The sequence below is a fragment of the Enhydra lutris genome, unplaced genomic scaffold (genome assembly GCF_002288905.1).
Source record: "Enhydra lutris kenyoni isolate GAN:26980312 unplaced genomic scaffold, ASM228890v2 scaffoldscaffold62, whole genome shotgun sequence".
Classification (NCBI taxonomy): Eukaryota; Metazoa; Chordata; class Mammalia; order Carnivora; family Mustelidae; genus Enhydra; species Enhydra lutris.
In genome coordinates, this window is record NW_019154146.1 from 65,367 (window position 1) to 87,231 (window position 21,865).

A 21,865-nucleotide genomic window follows, 5' to 3' on the forward strand; every position below is an offset into this window, starting at 1 on the left:
GAATAGGGGGCGCCTGGCTCTCCACAGGAGCAACGACAGCCGCGAGATAGAGCGGCCGGAAGGAGCGCCGCCGGAGCCGGAAGTGACGAGACTTCCGGCCGGGCGCCCTCTTGACGTGAGACCGCTGGAGCCGCCGGAGCCGGAAGTGACGGGACTTCCGGCCAGGCGCCATCTCGCCGTGAGACAGCAGTCGCCGCCGCGGGAGCCACCGCCGGAGCCCCGGAGCCGCCCACGCCGTGCGATGCTGTCGACCGCCGTAGGGTGCTGGGGACCCGGCCGAGACCCGGCGATGGAGCCCCACAGCACCACGGGCCCCGTGCAGCTGCGCTTCTCGCCCTACGCTTTCAACGGAGGGTAACGGCCCGAGAGCCTCGCTTTCCCCCGTCCCTGCCACAGGCTGTCGGCGGCCTTGGCGGCACCCGCGCCGGCCCGCCGGCCCCCCTCTCCGTGCGCCGCGGGCGGGGCTGCGGTCTTGCGTGCTTCGCCTTACCGGCCGGTCGCTCGTGTCACAGCGAGGCCGTAGACAGAAGGGGAGGCCCGGCCGGGACACCGAGGCTCCCCTCACGGTCTGAGCGGGGCTCCGGCCGGACGGCGAGGCTGCGGGGTGGCCGCCGGTGCTCGTTGGGGCCGATGGGTCAGCGTCGGGACGCGCTGGCCGTGGGCGCGTCGTCAGCGGAACCACGCTCGGCGTTTTACGTAAAGGCTCGGTGCCTGTGTCCGAGAGTCCGCTTGCTTCGGGGGAAAAGGGAGCGGAGCGACCCCTCAGGACGCGTCGTCCTGCGCGCCGCCCTCCAGTTGTCGGTCTGCACCGGCGGCCTCACGCTGGTGCTTCCTTCGCGGCGGGCGGGGGCGCGGGCGACCGGCGGGAGGCGGGGCTCGAGGCGCCGTCCGTAGCTTCCCACCCGGTTCGGGCGGACCCGGTTCTTGGCGACGGCCGGGAGTCAGTCGTGTCCGGCCGGGGTCGGACTTGAACGCAGACTGTCGCTGTGCTGCAGAGACACGGGGCGGCGCTCACTCAGCCTTGTTGCTGCCACTGAAGCTCTTGCAGCCGGACCGCGCTGCCCGCGCAGGCCAATCCGCAGAGAAGCTGCGGGGTCGGGGTGCGCAGTCCCCGTTGTAGCTCTCCGGGTAGCTGCGCGCGGTCGCTGCAGAGCAGCTAGTTGAGCCGCGTTACTGGCTCCTCTCGTCGTGGGAGGATGACTCCCGAACGGGTCTCTCCGGTTCAGCCTCACGAGTCCCTCCTCTTGGGCTTCTCGTTTGTTTACTTATTTTTTCCTTTGGGGCTTCTTAGATGAAACCTTTCTCCCTCGATTTTCGCTGTCGCCGTGATTCAGGACACTAGAACAAAAATCAAGCTCATTATTCCTCAGTCCCCTTCTCTGCGCTCATACCGAACGCCGTCATCCTGCTTACCCAGGTTTAAAATCTTGGCCATCGGCCATCACAACGGGCTCTTCCACTTCTGTCACGTTTTGGCGGTTCCAGAAACTTGCACAGTTTGTGCTTTTCCCGTATCCCCGCTTCTTCCAGTTGGTACTGTCCCCGTATCCCCGCTTCTTCCAGTTGGTACTGTCCCGTGCTGCTACGTTCATCTCCTGGGACAGCGCTCTCATCCCGATTCGCGCGCTGTTCCTGTCACAGGAGCCTTCGTACAGCTCCGCTCAGCTCTGCATGTGGAACTGTTCTCTTTCCAGAACTCGAGGGTTTTCTGAAGTACAGGCGTGTCCTTCCCATAGGCCTTGCGTGCTTCCGCTAGCTCAGGAGAAAGCAGCCTCTGAGTACGTTGTGTGTCGTTTTCGGAGTATTCCCTGGTTCCCTTTCTTCATTGTCCGTGTGATCTGGAATGCGTCCTTTGGTCCTTAAGCTTCAGTGCGTGTCCCCCCTCAGTGAAAGGAATGGACAGAGTTTTCTGAACGCTGGTGTTCTGTGAAGCATTGTGCCAGGTGCTGCTGTGATCCGTGTGCTTCACCCTGGCAGTCATCCTGTGCACAGGAACTGCTACTGCCCGCGTGAGCTTGGACAGCTCGTCGTCGGCCGTCACAGAGCCAGGAAGTGGCCAGGCCAGGTCTCCAGGAACTCCGGAGCTCAGGACCTCAGGGGTCACACTCTCCTTCCTCCTCCCTGTGCCACAACAATCACAGCTAACGCTGGAGGACCACTTACGTTTCAGGCACAAGTACAAGGGCTTTACAGTCATTGACTCCTTTAATTCTTGCAAGATCCTGATAAGGTAGTTACTGTTACGATCTCTGATCTGTATATGAGGACACGGAGGCCTTGGCATGTTAAGCAGCTAAGCCACAGCCTGGAGAGATCCGGAATTAGAACTGGATAAACTTCTTTGGGAATTCGTCCTTCAGGCCTTTTCAGTAAACTTAGCATAAATCACACAACAGTAAGAGGAAAGCTTTGTTTTGTGGTCATTCGTTTCCAACAGATGCTGTTTACTAAGAGCTTGGATGTAAAGACATGAAAAACATTGAGCCCTTCTTTCAGCTCCGAGAGCTTTGGTTGTGGTACCGCTGTCTGTACCTCATTCCTTGGGCAGGGTTAGGGTCCAGTTTTGTGATATCCGTATCTCGCACAAGGTCGGTATCTAATGTTTCTGTTGTTACGTATTGATGATGTTAGCATAAGCCAGTGGTTTTTCTGTTACGTTCTGTTAAGTGACGTCTGCTCTGATTTAGGCTTGTGTTTTCAGGGAGTACTTGAGTTTTCCTTTCCCAGATGACGCCTAGGAAGGGGTCCTTTCCCTCGATGTTTCATCTTTCATCAGAGTCCTGCTCTTGCTCCAGTCTCATGGCTTTTATTCCCATATATGCTACAGGTAACTCTCCTCTAGAGAGAGGTGCTATTAATCATCCACCAATACTCATTAATTTTTGTGTCTCCCCCCAGTACTGTATTGGCAATTGCTGGAGAAGATTTTTCAATTGTCGCTTCTGACACTCGATTGAGTGAAGGGTATTCGATTCACACCCGGGATAGCCCCAAGTGTTACAAATTGTAAGTAAATATTTCTAGAGATGCGCTTCCCTGTGCCTCGTGGTGATGTACTGCTGTAAGAGGTTCCACTCTGAGCAGTTCATTTCATGAGGTTTTAGATTGCATGTTTGGAGCCCAGTTTGCATTCTTGTTAGAAAATTGCTTTCTGAATTAGTATTTCCTGATAACTCAATGTGTAGTCTCCCTGGTATTTGCTGTACTGGCAGGAAATACTCTTTTTTTCTTTCTTTCTTTCTTTCTTTTGCAGGAAATGTTCTGACCTTAACATTTTATCATGAATATTTTCAAATATACAACAAAGGTGAAAGAGTTTTATAGTGAACACCTGTGTGCTGTCACGTGGCTCTTACTGTTCACATTTTGTATAGTTACATTATCCCATAGCTTTGCATTCTTTTATCTGTTGACCCATTGCATGTTTTCTTATCTCCCACTTTTTTTTTTACCCAGAACATTTAGCCAGAGTCTAAGCAGCTGTATCTGTGAGCCACAGTCTTAATGGGCTAGCTATACCTTTTCTAAACCATGAAAATGAAATGTGCACTGATAGGCGTTGGTTTGTAGTTCACATTTTTGGAAACAGTTACAAATGGTGGTTAATTCCTAAGTTAGTCCACAAGAGCCTGTTAACCCTGAATTGTAATAGGAATGGATTGATGGGGTTCAAGTCCTTTGGATGGGGCCCTGTGTTACAAGTAGGTACAGAAGAGGGTTCTCTCTTCTTTCCTGGTCAGGCCCAACCTACACCCTGTCCTAAAGAACAGCTGTTTGCCTTCATCTTCCCAGTCCTCTTCACGTACTCTTCTTTTCCTCTCTGAGACTGAGAGAGAACACGCATGCACGAGAAAGAACGTGCGCAGGGGGCAGAGGGAGAAGCGGGCTCCCTGCAGAGCAGGGAGCCCAACACAGGACTCCATCCCAGGACCCTGAGATTGTGACCTGAGCTGGAGGCAGACGCTTAACTGACTGAGCCACCCAGACACCCCTCTTCATCCACTCTTCTTCTATCTTTCGATATCCCTTTCTCCTCTCTAATTCGTAGTTCATGGATGCTACCTTATTTCTTCTAAGATGTTTCATAATTTGAAAGTAGTAAATGTCACAGATAAAATTTAAGAACGTAACTTTACAAATACCATTGTCATGCAAGGTTCTGCTTATCTTTGTAATGTTCTGCTTTAGTGTGTGTGTTTATGAAGGGAATACCTGTTCTTTTTTCTTTTTATGAAATACTACAGCTATGTAGATAGATAGCACGTTAATAATGTCCTCTGTCCTTATCATCCATCTTCAGCACTGAACCATACATAGAGTTGAAGCTGCCTGTGTACACCTAATCCCAGGCCCTTTGGAGCTGACTTAGAGCCAAACTTGCCTCTTCCCCACCTGTTGGAGAGTCTACATTTAGTCTTCATTCTTTGCATGCAGACTCTCCTCCCTTTAATGTACACCTGAATATTTGGGAGAAGCATCTTAAAGCTCCAAGATTTTGTCCTGCCCTATTGGTATTACTCACCCATCTTGATGCTAAAGACACTGGAACTCTTTAACTCAGTGCAGTGAGACTGGTTGTAGGGATAGGTCAGGAAATGCTGGTGATGCCCCCGGAGCTGTCAGTCCCCCTGGCTGGACAGGTCTGGTTCGTATGAATCACTCATAAATTTCTGGAAGGAAGAGTTTATCATGTGACTTCTGCAATTATCTTGATGATATTGATACAGGTTTCCATATAGATTGATACTAAAATTCAGAAGTCTTTGAGACCTGGTTGAATTTGTTTGGCTCTTCCAGAATTTAATCAGTTCCACAGTGGTGGGCATTTAAGTTGCTTTTTGTTTGTTCTGTTTACAGAGCCATTAACGTAGCATGTGTACTTTCCCAAATAAGCCTGTAGTAATCTTTGCAGACTTACATGGGTATATTTACAGGGTGAATTTCTAGCAGTGGAATTACTGGATAAAACTGATGTTCACCTAAATTTTTACTGGATATGCCAAATGACCCTTTTAAAAAAAAGTTAAATTAATATATACTCTTACCCAGTTATTTGTTAGGAGTACCATTTTCCACAGCCTCCCCAGCATTAGGCATTATTAACCAGGCTAATAGATTGAAATCATCTCCTATGTAGCTTTGGATTTGTGAACAACATGAAAGGTCTTCATAAGTTCATGGTGACTTGTGTTTCCTTCTATGTGACTCTTGTAACTGTACCAGTTTTCCCATTGTTTTTTTAATTGAGATGTAATGGACATATACAGTGGTTTCTGGTGTACAACATAATGATTCCATACTGGTGTGTATTGCAAAGTGATCACCACAACGAGTCAGTGAACACCTGTCACCGTATGTAATTATAGAATTTTTTCTTTTGTTGAGGACTTTTTAAGATCTGTTCCCAGCCACTTTACAACATTCAGCACAGTGTTACTAATTACAGTCACCGTGCCGCACGTTGTATCCCATGACGCAGTGTGTCAACACTTTTGATATTGATAGAGTCCTTTAGACTAAGGTTAGAATTAGACTTTGGTCATATCTACTATAGGTTTTATTTTTTCTTCATCATTTTTCTCTGTATAAGTTTTAATCTGAGGGGTGCCTAGGTGGCTCAGTGGCTTGTGTGTCCAACTCTTGGTTTTTGCTCAGGTCATGATCTCGCAGTCATGAGATGGGGCCCTGCGCCAGGTTTGTGGCTCAGTAGGGAGTCTGCCAGGGAGTCTTTCTCCTGCTCTCTGTCCCTCCCTCTGCTTGCTCACTCGCTCCCTCACTCTCCCTCAAACAAGTAAGTAAATCTTTTTAAAAATTTTAATTTGTGGGGCACCTGGGTGGCTCAGTTGGTTGAGCAGCTGCCTTCATCTCAGGTCATGATCCTGGAGTCCTGGGATCGAGTCCCTCATGGGGCTCCCTGCTTGGCAGGGAGTCTGCTTCTCCCTCTGACCCTCCTTCTCATGCTTGTGCGTGCTCGCTCGCTCTCTCTCTCTCTCTCTCTCTCTCTCAAATAAATAAATATAAAAAAAATTTTTTTTTAATTTGCTGTGTAGTCACATTTATGAAACTTCTCTATGTGGACATTGGGTTGTATCATATTTAAACAGGTGGCTCCCAACCCAAGATTGTATCACCTGTGTTTTTTGTAGGCCACTCATTCTTTCATTCTTCTATAAGTCTTTGATCTGCAGGTAATTAGTATAGCATAGGGAATAAAGTGATGACCCCCTCCCCACAACAACAAAGGGCTAACTAGTCCCATTACCATTTGGTAAATAGTGCGAATAGGAGTTTTAAATTTAAAATTGCCCAAGGTACGTTTTACTTTGTTATCTGACTAGCTCAGTGTCTTGAAATGTGCTTTTTACAGAACAGACAAAACAGTCATTGGATGCAGCGGTTTTCACGGAGACTGTCTTACCCTGACAAAGATTATTGAAGCAAGACTAAAGGTAGATGCCTTCCTTACATGTCTGTGGTATGGAAAGTTAATGGCAATTCTTCCACGGTTGGAAGCGTACGCAGGACTGTCACTCAGAATAGCTGGAGAAGCCCTCGGTTAGCTGATGAAACTACCTGTAGCCCATTCTAAAAATGAAACGATGTTGTTAATATAGCCACATGAGTAGCATAATGTGAAACTGCAGAATATTCCCTTTGTTAAAACCTCTGCAATGTAAAGGTTCTCTGCCTTTTCAAGGTAGCCTGGGAAGGGTTTCTTCTGAAGATAATCTTCAAACACAGAAGTTCTCTGGAGGAGGCAAGCTTCCAGATAGGTGCTTGGTTTGGAATGCCATTAGCTGACGTGCTTTCCCTCTTCGCAGCGTTGCGCTCTTAGTCGACAGGATGCATGAGCAGGAACAGGGATAGACGGGGCAGGAGTGTCTGGGTGAGGAGGTACAACCCAAGCTGTCATCACCTACCACCTTGGTAGGCTTCAGTTGACTGCCGCTAGGGAAGTTTTGATGCCTGAGGGGTAGGAGTGGAACAGCAGGAAAGGGTGGTATGAGAAGGACGTGAGAGAATGAGCCTTTCTATCCTGTTCTGCGGATTCTGAAGGGGCTGACAGTGTCACCGCCTGCGGGTTTCTTGTGCGAGACGGGCAGCGTGAGGCACACGGGATACCGACTTTGAATAAGAGCAGAGGCACACGGGATAACAACTTTGAATAAGAGCAGAGGCACAAGGGATACCGACTTTGAATAAGAGCAGAGGCACGTCCATTTTTTTTTTATTTAAGATTTTATTTGTTTATTTGACAGAGAGAGAGAGGTGAGAAGCGGGCAGAGGGGGAGGGGGAAGCAGGCTCCCCGCTAAGCAGACAGCCGGATGCGGGGCTCAATCCCAGGACCCTGAGACCACGACCTGAGCCGAAGGCAGAGGCCTGACCCACTGAGCCACCCAGGCACCCACGTCTGGGTTCTTATTAAGCCCTGTGTATGTTAAGCAGTATGTAACTTCCAGTAATTTCGAGGAGAGTAGGCTAGGAGTAACGTAGCCTGTATTAAAATGGGATTTTAGGGGCGTCTGGGTGGTGCAGTTGGTTAAGTGTCTGACTCTTGGTTTCAGCTCAGGTCATGATCTAGGAGTAGTGAGGTGGAGCGCCATGTCCGGCTGTGCCCTCAGAATGGCATCGCTTAAGTTTCTCCCTCTCCCTACGCTGCTCCCTCCCCTCCGCCCTGTGTGCACGGGCATGCTCTCTTTTTCTCTGAAAATAAGTAAAATGGGTTTTATCTGTGAGAGTAACTAGTAGATACGTACTCTTCACTGGCAAAAATGCAAGGGTGGAGTAGGGTTTACTTCTGTCGGGTGCGCGTCGCAACTGTTAGGTCGTGGGTAAGGACACCTGATCTGTGAAGAAGTTAGCAGAGGTGGTCACGTTCTGTCTTTGCCTGGTTTTGATTAACACAAGATTATCTGCACTTAGGAATGATGTCATAGGTACTGGAGTTTGTAATAAATTTAACCTGTTTCTGAATAATTTTGAAATCACTCATTGGAGTGTAGACATGATTTCACTCAATAGTAACCATTTGTTAGTAGTATTTGAAATCTTTACATTGAACGCTTCCCTGATGTACATTTATTGACATGTTTATATGAGTCCTGGTACATATTTTGTGAATGAAACTTAAAGTACAAAAGTACATGACTAGCAGAGTACTATTGTGTTAATAAAATAAACAAGGAGGGGCGCCTGGGTGGCTCAGTCATTGGGTGTCTGCCTTCGGCTCAGGTCATGATCCCAGGGTCCTGGGATCGAGCCCCACATCAGGCTCCCTGCTGGATGGGAGGCCTGCTTCTCCCTCTCCCTCTCCCACTCCCCCTGCTTGTGTTCCCTCTATCCCTATGTCTTTCTCTATCAAATAAATAAAATCTTTTTTAAAAATAAGTAAATAAATAAAATAAACAAGGAACAGTGAATTCAACATAATTACACAATCCTTGACATTTTTCTCTCATACATTATCACATAAATGGTGTGGTGATTAAAGTGTTGATGCTTGGTTTTGAAACAAAGATTTTTTTTTTTTTTTTTTTTTTTTGGTATTTTGACTGATTATTTTGGCCTGTATTCTTAAGTGAATCTTGAGAGATGCTTGTTCTGTGGCTCTGAAATTTGTGAACTTAAATTTATTCTATGTTTGTAATTTTTGTAGAATTTCTCTGTTGGATAATTTAGGATTCCCTAAGACTGCAGTAAATCTGGGATTCAAAATCACAATAAGGTTTGCTTTGGATACTTGTCTTCTCCACCGTAGATGCTTTAAGGAGCAAGACCATTTCCCAGAGTAAGGGTCCTGTCCTCATACCTTCTGTTCTCACAGGTATCCACTCTACAAAGAGAAGGGCTTGTATCTGGGTCTGATCAAGGGTCAGCAAACTTGACCTGTAAAGGGCCAGAGAGTAATTATTTTCAGCTCTATGGGCCATTTACTCTACTTTGCAGTGCACAGGCAGAGGTAGATATATGTAATGAATGAATGAGACTATGTTCTAATAAAGCTGTTTTTGCAGAAGCAGTTGGTGGGCTGGATTTGGTCCACAGGCTCTAGTTTGCTGACCCTGGCAGAGGTAGAGGAGAGCTGGACTTAAGTCTTCCTCCCAGGTTACCCCACTTAAGGCTCATGTGTGTGCATTTGCTCTTGAATGAGCAATTCCTGAGATAAAGGTGGCATGGAAAACAGCTGAGGGCAGATTTAACGTTCTTTCCCTTAAAAATTTTTATAGCCCTCCCAAATGGTACGCTAGTATTACTGTGTGATCGCAGAAGAAATTGGTGCTCGTTGTAGTCTGTAATATAACCTGCCTCTCCTTGCCTGTTACTTTCGTTAATACTTGCAGATGTACAAGCATTCTAACAACAAAACCATGACGACCGGGGCGGTTGCTGCCATGCTGTCCACCATCCTCTATTCAAGACGCTTCTTTCCCTACTACGTGTACAACATCATCGGGGGACTGGATGAAGACGGTAGAATTCTTCATTCTGGAAAATGGAGTGGGGGTGGCATGTTTTAGATAACGTGTGTTTCCATGAAGAGTTGAAAAGAACCATAAACACCATCTTGCCCAACAGTTTTAATATTTCTTAATTAAAGCAGTAAGAAACTGAAGGTAAAAGGAAAGTAAAGAGATGATCCGCAAGTTGTATCCGGAAGCCCTGATAATGACTAGTATTTTCTGAAGATCTCCCATGAGTTCAGTAGTAGATCATTAGCATTTGAATCTTATGGAGAGAAAACAGACTTGGAGAAGCTTGACCTAATTATCATTCTACATTCCAGAAGTATTTGACTTTTAAGTTTTTAAAAAGCAGTGCCTTAAAAGAAATGTATGTATTTCCAACACTGTAATCTGAATGTATTCAGGACATTCTGGAGGGCCTAAGAAAATCAGTCTTTGTTACTTGACCTGTCCATCCTGGTTTTGATCCAAAGCTCTATTACAGAGCAGGGACCCTGCTGGTTTTCACTGGGTCTCATTTGGATTGACTTTCATTTGCTTCCAAAAACCAGACACTATCTCTCAGGACAGATCTGTGCCACCATTTACAGTAGTCCCTTAAAAAAAGTTATAGAAATGTCTGGCTGATAACAATATATTAAAATATATCTACTAAGAGGGAAAATTTCTGGATGGTAAGGAGTTGAGCTCCTCTCCTCTCCTGTATCCACTTTTTACTCCTGCCCCTTCCGTTCCATGGGCTTTTCCTTTGTTTTCTTTCTGTCTTAGTAGCTGCCCCCAAATGAGGCCTCTGGGAGCGTGCTAGTCGTGTTATCGACTGTGGTTTAGATGTAGACGAATTAGGTTGACACAGTGTATTTTGAGGCTTTCAACTTTATTGCAAACTGAGAGAAAATGTAAAGCATGGATATAGTCTAGCCACAGATTATCTTGCCAAAGCCAACATGCTGGACACTTTTATCACTTAAATTATGTCTGACTTGAATGTCAAATAAAGTCAGGTTTTAGCAACATTAATAATAGCTGCCATTGAATTTTAGACAGTATCCTTTGAGTTTCACTGAGAGAGAGAGAGACACCAGTTTAGGAATGCTCACATCTACTGAAGGGCAAAGCTAAGGTTTGGGTTTGAATCTGTTTTGAGGTCAAAGCCCTGTTCTTTGATGTTTTGGTGGTATTCTCAGGCATTTCCAACTGTCTTTTTTTTTTTTAAGATTTTATTTATTCATTTGACAGAGAGATAGCAAGAGAGAGAGAAACAGGCCTTTGGCTGAGCAGGGAGCCTGATACGGGGCTTGATCCCAGGACTCTGGGATCGTGACCTGAGCCAAAGGCAGATGCTTAATGACTGAGCCACCCAGGCTCCCCTCCAACTCTTTTTAAATCTTCTCTGGTCTGCCCTGATTATCCTTTATGTTTATTCTCATTTTTTAGAAGATTTTATGTGACTAGGAGACTAGTAATCAAGACTTTTAGGGTAGGTGGGTCAATGGCTGTCCTTCAGGACACTGGGGTCAATGGCTGAACTTAGGACAGTGAGATCCGTGGTTGTCCTTAGGACACTAGATCCAGCCACTGCCTTTCAGGATGGCCAGTTCAGTAGCCATCTGCTCTGACCTCTGTGCTGTCCTGCTTTAAAAATCACCCCCCGCCCATGGCCCAGTTAAAAATGGCTTCAGTTTTTCTGTAACAAAAACAGTAGTACTGTCGAAGTTTTGAATAGTACGAGAAGGTACAGGAATGAGAGTAGTAATCACACCAACCTTCTATTTTGAGAGGAGTTCTGTTAAACTTCTGGTGAGCGTGCTTCCAGAGATCTTGGCAGTCACGCGTGCTTGTGCGCTGTGTGAGTGCAGTGTGTAGTGCGTGCGTCTGTATATGGGATGTGTTGTCATGGAGACAGTTTTATGCCAGTGAGTAAAGATCGTAATGACTCAGTGACTGACTTACATAGGTTGTAGCTCCACCAGCATTCTCCTAGCAGTCCTCTGAAGGTCATTTAAGTTGTTGCAGTTTCCTTACTAAAAACAATGTAATGAACATTCTTGTACATACAGTTTTGTAAACTTCTTAACCATGTATACCTCCCTGGAAAAATTCCCGGAAGTTCAGTTGCTGGGTCAGAGAACACATATTTTTGTCATGTTGATGCCATCCCTGGCTTGTTCTTCAGAAAGGCCTTTGTAGCTAGGGCATGAATACCTAGGAGGTTTTTTTGCGTCCTTTACCACTATCAGAATTAACACCTTTTAAAGATCTTTTTTTTTTTTTTTTTTTTTTTTTAAGATTTTGTTTACGTATTTGACAGAGACATAGAGAGGGAACACAAGCAGGGGGAGTGGGAAGGGAGAAGCAGGCTTCCCGCCAAGCAGGGAACCTGATTCGGGGCTCAGTCTCAGGACCCTGGGATCATGACCTGAGCCAAAGGCAGATGCTCAACGACTGAGCCACTCAGGCGCCCCATTTTAAAGATCTTTATGCAGTTAAGTAATAGTTTATGGTTTATTTATATATAGCTTTTGTATATTCAAGTTGGGCATTTTTTGTGTTTATCGACCTTTTCATTTCTTTGGAGACCGACCTATATGCTGAAACCTTTGCTTATTTCCTTATCTGCACATTAGTCTTTTTAAAAATTTATAAGAATGCCATCTAACTGTGTCAGCTCTGTAATGTATGCAGTGGATGCCTCCCAGGAGGTTTGGTTTGGTTTGGTTTTTTAAGATTTTATTTATTTATTTGACAGACAGAGAGATCACAAGCAGGCAGAGAGGCAGGCAGAGAGAGAGAGGAGGAAGCAGGCTCCCTGCTGAGCAGAGAGCCCAATGCGGGGCTCGACCCCAGGACCCTGAGACCATGACCTGAGCTGAAAGCAGAGGCTTAACCCACTGAGCCACCCAGGCGCCCCTGGTCTTTTTTTTTTTTTTTTTAATGACATTGAGTGGCCTACCTTGTTAGGACGCTCCCATCTAGGGTTTATCTTTATTTCTTTCTAGGACTTGTTTTGACTTTATTTTTTACATTAAAGCTGTTGTGCTTTTTTTTAAGATTGAGCATTATGGTGAGGAAAAAACACCCTATTTATAGTAAAGATTCGTGCCATTCTGCTCTGATGTTACAAATGTGTTTCTTGCCTTTGTTAAGTTGGGGGGAAGGTCTTCGAAGCTCTGGTCTTCAACTTATCCCACCCTTCTTTTCCTTCAATGTGTTGTGTGCAGCTTTTTCTGAGATTGGTTCTGCCTTTGGTTAAAACTTGGGCCTCGTTTTACTTGTGGCCTGTTGGCCTGCTGAGACAGAGAGTTACTCTTTGGCTTTGTACTTGCTGTCCCTTTCTTGTGTGTTGAAGTTAATGAACTGGCCACTGGGATCTCCATCTTGTCCCACATTTGATCCCAGCAAAAACGCTCCCCGGGTTCTTCTGGGCGACCTCAGCACCTCAGACGCTGCCTTCTCAGCAGAGAGTTGTAAGTAATTCTGCAGCCGAAAACGCACACACCACTAAGGGTAGCAGAGGTCCATGGGTAGGAAGACAACCGTCCTCCTCTCACATTTCTCAGGTTAATTACTAAGGTGTTTAAGTTCTGGTATAATGTGTTTTCAAGATCAGATACATCACTTTTAAGTCTACCTCGTAAATGACCCATGATTTCTCACACCCAAAACACAATTGTTTTTTAAAAAATTACAGTGGCACGTGTGCTTTGTAACAGATTCAGTACCAAAGCCTACAAGATGATTCCCTTCCTTTCTTGCCTCTAGTCCCACAGAGATAACCAACTACAGTTTGCAGTTTATCTCACCATACTTTTTGTGTGATTGTACAAATATGTCTATGTTTCTCCTGTGCTTTTAAACAACACAGGACTGTGTTATAGGCATTATAGAGCTCATTTCACATCGTCTTATGGTTGTGGGCCATGGGGCCGTCCCATCTCCCTCTTCATTCCAGTTTGTGCTGGTGAAAATACGCCTTCCTGTAGGCAGGTCTGATCTACAGGTGAGATTGTTACGGGGTCATAGGGTGTGGACCTTTACATGTAAATGGGTACTACTGCCAGATTGCTGTTTCAAAAGGCATAGCAATTTATGCACCCTTCAGGAGAGCCCGAGAGGCCCATTTTTCTTCCCCTTGTAGTGCTCTGTAACTGCTGTGAAGAGTGGGTGCATTCAGGGGTGCCTGGGTGGCTCAGTCAGTGAAGTTGCCGCCTTTAGTCCGGGTCGTGATCCGCAGCGGCTCCCTGCTCAGCAGCGAGTCTGCGTCTCCCTCTGCCCCTCCCCCCTGCTCATGTGCATGCGCTCTCTTCTCTTTCTCCAGTAAATAAAATATCCAAAAAAAAGGAAAAGAAAATGTGTACATCTGGATTCTGGTTTGGTAGTTTTGTTTTGTTCTGTTTTGTTCTTGCAGTAGTGGTCTGCTCCGAGCAGAGTGACGACATTTTAGACAGAAACTTTTGCCTGTGGTGTTCATGTTTTTCTGAACTTTTTCTTTTATTAGAAACAGTTTTTTTTATAGTGTTGATGCTAAAGAGTGTGCTTACTGCTGAGTTTAAAAACGCAGTGAGGGGCGCCTGGGTGGCTCCGTCGAGTAAGTGGATTCCCTCAGCTCAGGTCATGATCCCAGGGTCCTGGGATCAAGCCTGGGATCCCTGTTCAGCGGGAGCGTGCTTCTCCTTCTCCCTCTGCCTCTGCCTGCCGCTCCCCCTGCTTGTGCTCTCTCACACACACTCTCTCTCTCTCTCTCTCTCTCTCTCTCTCTCTCTCTGTCAAATAAAAACTTTAGAAATAAATAAAAAGTAAAAACACACAGTGAATTTTCTTTGTGATTGTTCACATTCAGCAGAAGAATTTTAACTCAAGTCTATGCTAGAAGTGCACTAGTTCATTTTTCAGGACTGTTGTGAGGAGCTTGGTGCAGAACTCAGAGCAGGAGCTGTGACTAACCAGTGTGCCTGTGAGACCACATATGTACTGGGAGCCACTGGGCAATCCATGATGTCCCCCTGATGAGAGCAGGGAGCTCCAGGTGGCAAAAACACCATGAGGAGGCAGGCATGGGCAGGTGTGCCTCTGAACACATTCTGGGAAGAGGTGGGCAGACCCCGGAGTCTAACGGCGCATACACTTCTTACTGAATTTGGCTGGAATTGTAGTTAGTACGTAGTCCAGTTGTGTCCCACTTCGACTAGGGTTAGTCTTGCTGTGATCTGGGATTGTGGTCAGGATGGACCCCTATAGAGATTGTTTTATTCTTTCAGGGAAGGGAGCTGTGTATAGCTTTGACCCCGTAGGGTCCTACCAGAGAGACTCGTTCAAGGCTGGAGGCTCAGCTAGTGCCATGCTCCAGCCCCTGCTTGACAACCAGGTAAGAGACTGCATCCATGTCGCTTTTGATGCTGACAAAGTGCTTTCCTCTGAGTTCTCCTGTTTGCCAGCGGGGGAGCATGGAGGCATCAGGGCTTTCTCGTGTGTCCCTGCTGAATTTATTTGGCTGATTTTCCCTACCCCAGTCTTCCTGTCTCTGTTTGGCTGGCTGTTTTGTGGCCTCTTCCTGCCCCATGGCGGTAGCATCTTCTGTGTTCTCATGAAGTCCGGGCTCTGGTGTCTACAGTGGTTAGTGGTTGCTCCATATTTTCAGTTCTCTGGCACCTTTACCTGAAGATCTTGAAAATAACCTTTCTCCCCGGAGCCCTCCTACACCGTTGGTGGGAATGCAAGCTGGGGCAGCCACTCTGGAAAACAGCATGGAGGTTCCTCAGAAAGTTGAAAATAGAACTACCCTACGACCCAGCAATCGCACTACTGGGTATTTACCCTAAAGATAGAAATGTAGTGATCCAAAGGGCACGTGCACCCGAATGTTTATAGCAGCAAAGTCCACAATAGCCAAACTATGGAAGGAGCCCAGATGTCCATCAGCAGATGAACGGATACAGAAGAGGTGGTATATCTACAATGGAATACTATGCAGCCATCAAAAGAAATGAAATCTTGCCATTTGGGATGACATGGATGGAACTAGAGAGTATTATGCTGAGCGAAATAAGTCAGAGAAAGACAATTATCATATGATCTCCCTGATGTGAGGAATTTGAGAGGCAGGGCAGGGGGTTGTGGGGATAGGGAAGGAAAAAGTGAAACAAGGTGGGATTGGGAGGGAGACAAACCATAAGAGACTCTTAATCTCAGGAAACAAACAGGGTTGCTGGAGGGGAGTTGGGGGTAGGGATGGGGCGGCTGGGTGATGGACATTGGGGCGGGTACGTGGTATGGTGAGTGCTGTGAAATGTGTTAGCCTGATGATTGACAGACCTGTACCCCTGGGACAAATAATAAATTATATGTTAATTTTTTTTAAAAGATTAAAAATATATACCTTTTTCCCCATATTCACCATTTTTCTGTCACCTAATTTTGTATTCTAACTTCAAAGTACATTTTTAATTTACCCCTTTTCTGCTACTGTTGCCTAAATTGAGGCCTACATTTCCCAGCATCCTTTTGCCTCGAAGCTTCCTTCCTTGTGTTTCTGAAATATATTACAGATGTGTAGCCACCTGTGTATATTGCTTATCTGCCTCATCTCCTGCCACTCTTCTTTACACCCGGACCTCCCGTGTGGTGTGCCTGCCCCGTCACCAGGCCTTTGGTCTGCAGCGTTACTCCCCTCTGACTGTGGCTCACCCTTCACGCTCCTCCACTCAAGTGTGTCTTCTGCCAAAGCCTTTCCCTTCAGGTGACCTAGTTACGGCTGCTTGGGCTCTCCTGGCTCTTTTTCCTTCTTACTGGGAGCACACTGTGGCCTGCAGCTCTGCTTTCGTATGTCCTCTCTAGACTGCGTGTGCTCCTCAGGAGCAGGAGCTCTGTCTTAGCAAATGAGTGTCAGGTGTCACTGCTTTTCAGCTAGGAGACATACCGGATTTGTGTGATCTGTTCGTCGCGAGTCCTCAGACACGTGAAGGCGTTTGTACTATCATGTGATGACTCGTCCAACTTTTCTGTCCCCCCAGGTTGGTTTCAAGAACATGCAGAACGTGGAGCACGTCCCACTGTCTCTGGACAGAGCCATGCGGCTCGTGAAAGATGTCTTCATTTCTGCAGCCGAGAGGGATGTGTACACTGGGGACGCACTCCGAATCTGCATTGTGACCAAGGAGGGCATCAGGGAGGAGACCGTTCCCCTGAGGAAGGATTGATTTCTGTGCTGTTATCATTATCACTTCAGAACTGGTTAATTTTGTATCTTGGAACTGTTGGACTAATGTGCTTTGTTAAAAAATAAAGGCTGAAGTGATCAGTTTGTTAGAACTTGTGGTCTCTAAGCAGGACAGATCTAGAAAGTAGAATTTCTTTTTTCCTTTCATTTCCTTTTTCAAAGATTTTGTTTATTTGAAAGAGAGCGAGTGAGTGACAGCATGAGCAAGGGGAAGGAGAGAAGCAGACTCCCCGCTGAGCAGGGAGCCCGATGGGGGGCTCAATCCCAGGACCCTGGGATCATGACCTGAGCCAAAGGCAGTCATCTATCAACTGAGCCACTCAGGCACCCCTTCCTTCCTTTCTCTGCTTCTCATATTTTTCTGTCTTCCAGAGCTATTTTTGTATTTTAATCCTTTTTTAATTTTTAAATATTTTTAACAAGCTCTACATCCAGCGTGGGGCTCAAACTCATGACCCCAAGATCAGGAGTTACACGCTCCACTGACTGATCCAGCCAGGCACCCCTGTTTTTGTATTTAAAAGATGAAAAAAAACAGGTCATGTCATTTTTTCCCTTCTATTTATTTTTCCAAAGGTTTTATTTGAGAGAGACACAAATAGAGGACAAGCATGGGAAGAGAGAAGCAGACTCCCCGCTGAGCAGGGAGTCTGACGCGGGGCTGGATCCCAGGACCCTGAGATCATGACCTGAGTTGAACCCACTGAGCCACTCAGGAGCCCCTTTTTGTTATATTTATGAGCAAGAAATTTTTCTGGAAAAGATGGTTCTTTTGGTTGGCTGTTCACTGCATGATGACAAGCTCATCTTATGAAGAGGGTTTTTGGAATTTAGTCCACCCAGCTTACCTTAAAGGGTGGAGTATTACCATTTTTAACTTTAAAGCCATCTCAGTTTTATTAATGAATGTGAATGGAATGTCTTAAAATTCCCGACCCGTGGAGTTGCTAAGCAGTCTGAAATGGCTGTGTGGGAGGAAAATGTTCAAATCAACCAGAATAGAAGAAAATTACAAAAGCAAATAGCCCTTCAAATCAGCTTTAGCCAGACATCAGCGGGAAGAATTTTTGTAAACACTTTAAGAATATTAAATCCGAGGGCACCTGGGTGACCTAGTCGGTTAAGTGTCTGACTCTTGATCTCAGCTTAGGTCTTGATCTCAGGATCATGAGATCAAGCCCTGCTTTGGGCTCCATGCTGGATGTGGAGCTTACTTTAAAAAAAAAAACAAAAACGAGACCTAAACTTTGGTAGAGCTAAAGTAGTGTCCATTTAGGACAATTAAATACATTTTCATGTCTACTACATAAAATGTTGGAGCCATTTTCTTGGTGTTGAGCAAGTCAAATGGTACGGTATGACCTAGGGGTTGTGATTGGTTTTGTGGCGTATTAACAACAGCGGGGTTTTCTTGTTGGCCTCCTGTTAATTTAATTAAAATTATCAAAACTCTAAGAGAGACATATTTTAAAATTTGGTGAGAAGTCCATTGATGCGTCACCTGAAAGCTGATGACCCAGGAGAGGTGCTATGTGAGGAAGGCCCTGTCTCCAAGGACAGAAGACTTCTGTCCCAGCTCAACAGCTGGGTGGAGAGCACATTTTCCCTTGTACCTTTCGTGTTCATGTCCGGGGCGGATCAGATGGCGCCACACTGGGCGGGGCGACCTGCTTCACTCATGCAGCACTTCTATGCTAACCTCAGAAGTCCCCACAGACAGCTGAAAGTAGTACTTAGCTAGGGATCTGGGCACCCTGTGATCTGGGCAGGTTCACCTAAGACTAGTCATTACAATTTTACAAACTAGGTATGCTTTTTGTTTCAAAGGAGTTTCCATTGATTTTGGGATTCAACTCTCCGCTGTAAAAAATAAAAATTTGTGTGTCTAGAATTTTCTATAAGGTCCCCACCTCCAAAGATTGCTAGGGAGGTTTTACAAATTTCATGTCTTTTTCTCAGCTTCAGGTACGAATTCTTGTGACCTAGTGTTTCTCTAGACCTTGCGTGCGGTCTCACTGGAGGCCTGTGTTTGCAGTAGGCTGGAGTCAATACAGCCTTGTGTTGAGGACGTGGTGGCATGTGGGTCCTTTCAGAGCTAACTCGAATTATTTGGGTGGCTTTTATAAACCATTTAACCATAGTTCCTCTCCTGAAAAAGGCAGCCCCTTAGCACTTGGGTAGATGAGAGTTTAAATTTCTAGTTAGCCTTCGGTTTTTGGTGAAAAGCTGCCATTATTGTGGCATTCCCTATGACTTCCCTTCATAGGTCAGATTTGCGTTTCTGCCCACGGCACAGAATGAAAGGGATTGAGAATCTGATACTATTAGAAATTATAGGAAAGTAGTGCTTACTCAGTGTTGACTGTGACTTGATTTACACACATGGAATTGAAGTGCCGTGTATGTGTTTGTTCGTTCTCTAATAATCAGAAAGGGTAGAAACACTTCTTTGAAGCCTGCTCAGTGGAACTCCCCAGTGGGGTTGTGCCAGCAGGTGCCACTCAGGCCTCCAGGGTTCATACACAACCACCTTTACTGCTGGCATTGCAGAAAGAAAAAACAGGCTATGGGACCAATTCAAGCCTGCTTAAGAGGAATATGGACCAGTTAGTATGACAGTGTCCTTATTACCAAAATGCCTTGGCTATTACCCTGACAGTGTCTTCCCCTGCCTTTCTGTACCTAACACCAGGAAGTGCCCTTCATGGCCAACAGCATTTACTAGCTTGCTTTCTGACTTGAGGTCTGCATTCCTTCATTTCTGACTTCCAGAGTACGACTGGTAGAGTCTCTTGTATTGGAAGAAAACTGGTTAAAAACTAATTCCTGGGTGCACCCCAGATATATTATCCTAGTCTCTGAGTTGGGCCCTAAAAATATTTTAAATCAAATACCCAGATGAAGTATACACAATTTAAAAAACTCCCTTAACTCTTCAGATGTTCAATCAGAGAACTTGTAGGAGACACTCAGCAAGGGATTTATTATAGGGTTTGGCCTGCTGTGATTAAGAGGAGCTGGACCTGGTCTGTGTGTGGTGCTGGAGCCTAAAGCCCACAGTGCAGGCCGATGGAGAGGGAGAGCAGGTGTGACGTTGAGGATGCGAGAACACTGGAACTGGTGAATCAGGGCCATGAGCACACTTGGGTCACCCTCACTAGCTCCAGATAGCCCACCTCAGGGACAGGACAGCGACAAGGGAAAGCTAGAGTGAGTCAGGCAGGAGCTGAAGGCACTGTGAGCCGAGGCACTGCCCATGCCCCCTCCAGGTGGGCACCGGAGCAATACGGCTGCTGCTTCCCCTCCCTCACCTGCCAGGCCCCCTCCAGGGTTCCCAGCATCAGGCCACACCTGAACTTGGGAAGGAGATTCAGGTTCCTTCCCATGTTGTTGCTTCTACCAAGAAGGTGGCAGCTTGTTCCGTGCGTGATCTGGGCTGCTGCAGGAGCCTGTAGGCCAGGTGAGTCGGAGGAACAGGAACCTCATGCCTGCATTCCGCGAGGCAGCTCATTTTCCACCAGGACAGAGGATAGGGGAGTCCCACCCGCAGGATCACTATGGTTTGTCTATTAACATGCTGGGGCTTGTTTTCTGTCGTGGACAGGGAAGGGCTCACAGCACGTGTGTGCATTTCGGAGGTGGTGCGTCTGGGTATGTCCAACAAAGGGAGGCCCTGCCTGCCTGGGCCGTGATCACCCGTCTCCGTCCTGAAGGTGATTCACAGGCAGGAGCTGGCCTCCACCATGTGGCACAAGATTAGTGTCCAGGTGGTTCTTGGGTCCGAGTGACTTCTTGGAGCCTGGAGTCATCTTTGAAAACTAATTTTTCTATAATGGGAAAATCTCCGTTCAAAAACACACGTGGGGAGAGGGAGTGGGCGCCTGTGTGGCGCAGCTGGCTAAGCATCTGACTCCTGGTTTCGGCTCAGGTCTGATCTCAGGGCCCTGAGATGGAGCCCCACATCAGGCTCTGCACTGAGTGGGGAGTCTGCTTGAGAGTCTCTCTCTCTCTCTCTTCGCCCTTACCTTCTGCCTGCTCGCTCGCTCTCTCTTTCACTGAAATAAATGTTCAAAACACAATGTGGGGTATGGGTTGATGTTCACGGGGCTGACTAAGGAAGCACAGGTGATCTACAGTGTGCTCTCATACCACTTTGTCGTCAAGCAGACCTGAACTCCTGCCTCTTCTGCAGTGAGTTGCTTCTGGAGAGCCGCAGTCCACCGGAAGCTTGTGGAGTTGGAAGAGCAGTTAGCTGTGGTCTAGAAGAGATCCCACCCACGTTCTGCAGCGGCGATCACTCTCCCAGAGGCCACCAGATGGCAGTGTTGGCTTGCCCAGGCTAGCCATCGCCCTGCAGACGCTCCGGTGGGTCGCCTAGCAGGTCCTAGGCCCACCCTCTGCCAGGACACAGATGGTGCTGAGGTTTTGAAGGGGCCCTGAGCCCAACTGTAAATCCTCTTTCATACCTGGAAGGAGGGGTGCCTTGTTGGTGCTCTAAATCTCAGATCACCCTCATACCGAAGTGGAAAGGACGAGTGATAAGCCCAGCAAAACTGGTAGTAATGTACAGAAGAGGGGATAACCCAAAAAGTTGGTAGGTGGTAATCTACGCTGGAGATCCTGGGTGTGTGTATGGGATGCGGGTACTGAGGTGGGGGCAGAAAGAAAGGGGGGAGGAGGGTTGTTGTCTGGAGAGACAAACATCAAAACACAGACTTTGTTTGGAAGCAGAGAAATTTATGGGGTTTCCCAGGCAACGGCCGGGCCAGCAGAGATGACATTAAGACTCAGTATTCATTTGATTCTACTGGTCTCTCTTTCTCCGGGTTTTCTGTGTTTTCTGCCAGCAAGTCCTCTTACTTCTTGTACTTTGGTAAATTCCTTTCAAATGAACCTTGATGTTATGAGGGGCTCGAGTCTCGAAATGCCGCTGAGATTCTCGCTGAGGATTTTGTATAGATGCCGATGCCGAATTTACCACAAATCCTGAGGCTTCATCTCGGTGCCAAAGAGCAGCCAGCCTGCTTCCTGCGGGGTTCTGCTCTACCCCAAGAAAGTGCGAGAGAAGGCTTGCTTCTTCCTTTTTAATTTAAATTCTAGGCCGCTAACATATTCATCACCCACACACAGCTCTCAGTGCTCATCCCTGCAAGTGCCTCAGTAATGCCCACCCCTCACCCCCAACCC

The 21,865-nt window shown here is 46.7% G+C and overlaps 1 protein-coding gene across 1 annotated transcript; it reads left to right on the forward strand.

Moving 5' to 3' along the window:
* Positions 1-174: 174 nt before the first annotated feature.
* Positions 175-16,764, forward strand: LOC111158705 (proteasome subunit beta 1). The gene is made up of 6 exons (XM_022520915.1): positions 175-354; positions 2,899-3,006; positions 6,368-6,449; positions 9,343-9,472; positions 14,721-14,827; positions 16,473-16,764. Exons 1-6 carry the CDS (start codon positions 242-244, stop codon positions 16,656-16,658), a joined length of 726 nt encoding a protein of 241 aa, XP_022376623.1. The 5' UTR covers positions 175-241; the 3' UTR covers positions 16,659-16,764.
* The last annotated feature ends 5,101 nt before the right edge of the window (positions 16,765-21,865 follow it).

What these genes read in the sequence shown, in the direction of transcription:
- LOC111158705 (XM_022520915.1), top strand. Translation starts at nt 242, where the DNA reads ATGCTGTCGACCGCCGTAGGGTGCTGGGGACCCGGCCGAGACCCGGCG. An exon ending in AGCCCCAAGTGTTACAAATT is followed by an intron (nt 3,007 to 6,367) that starts GTAAGTAAATAT and finishes TGCTTTTTACAG; the next exon opens with AACAGACAAAACAGTCATTG. An exon ending in CGGGGGACTGGATGAAGACG is followed by an intron (nt 9,473 to 14,720) that starts GTAGAATTCTTC and finishes TTATTCTTTCAG; the next exon opens with GGAAGGGAGCTGTGTATAGC.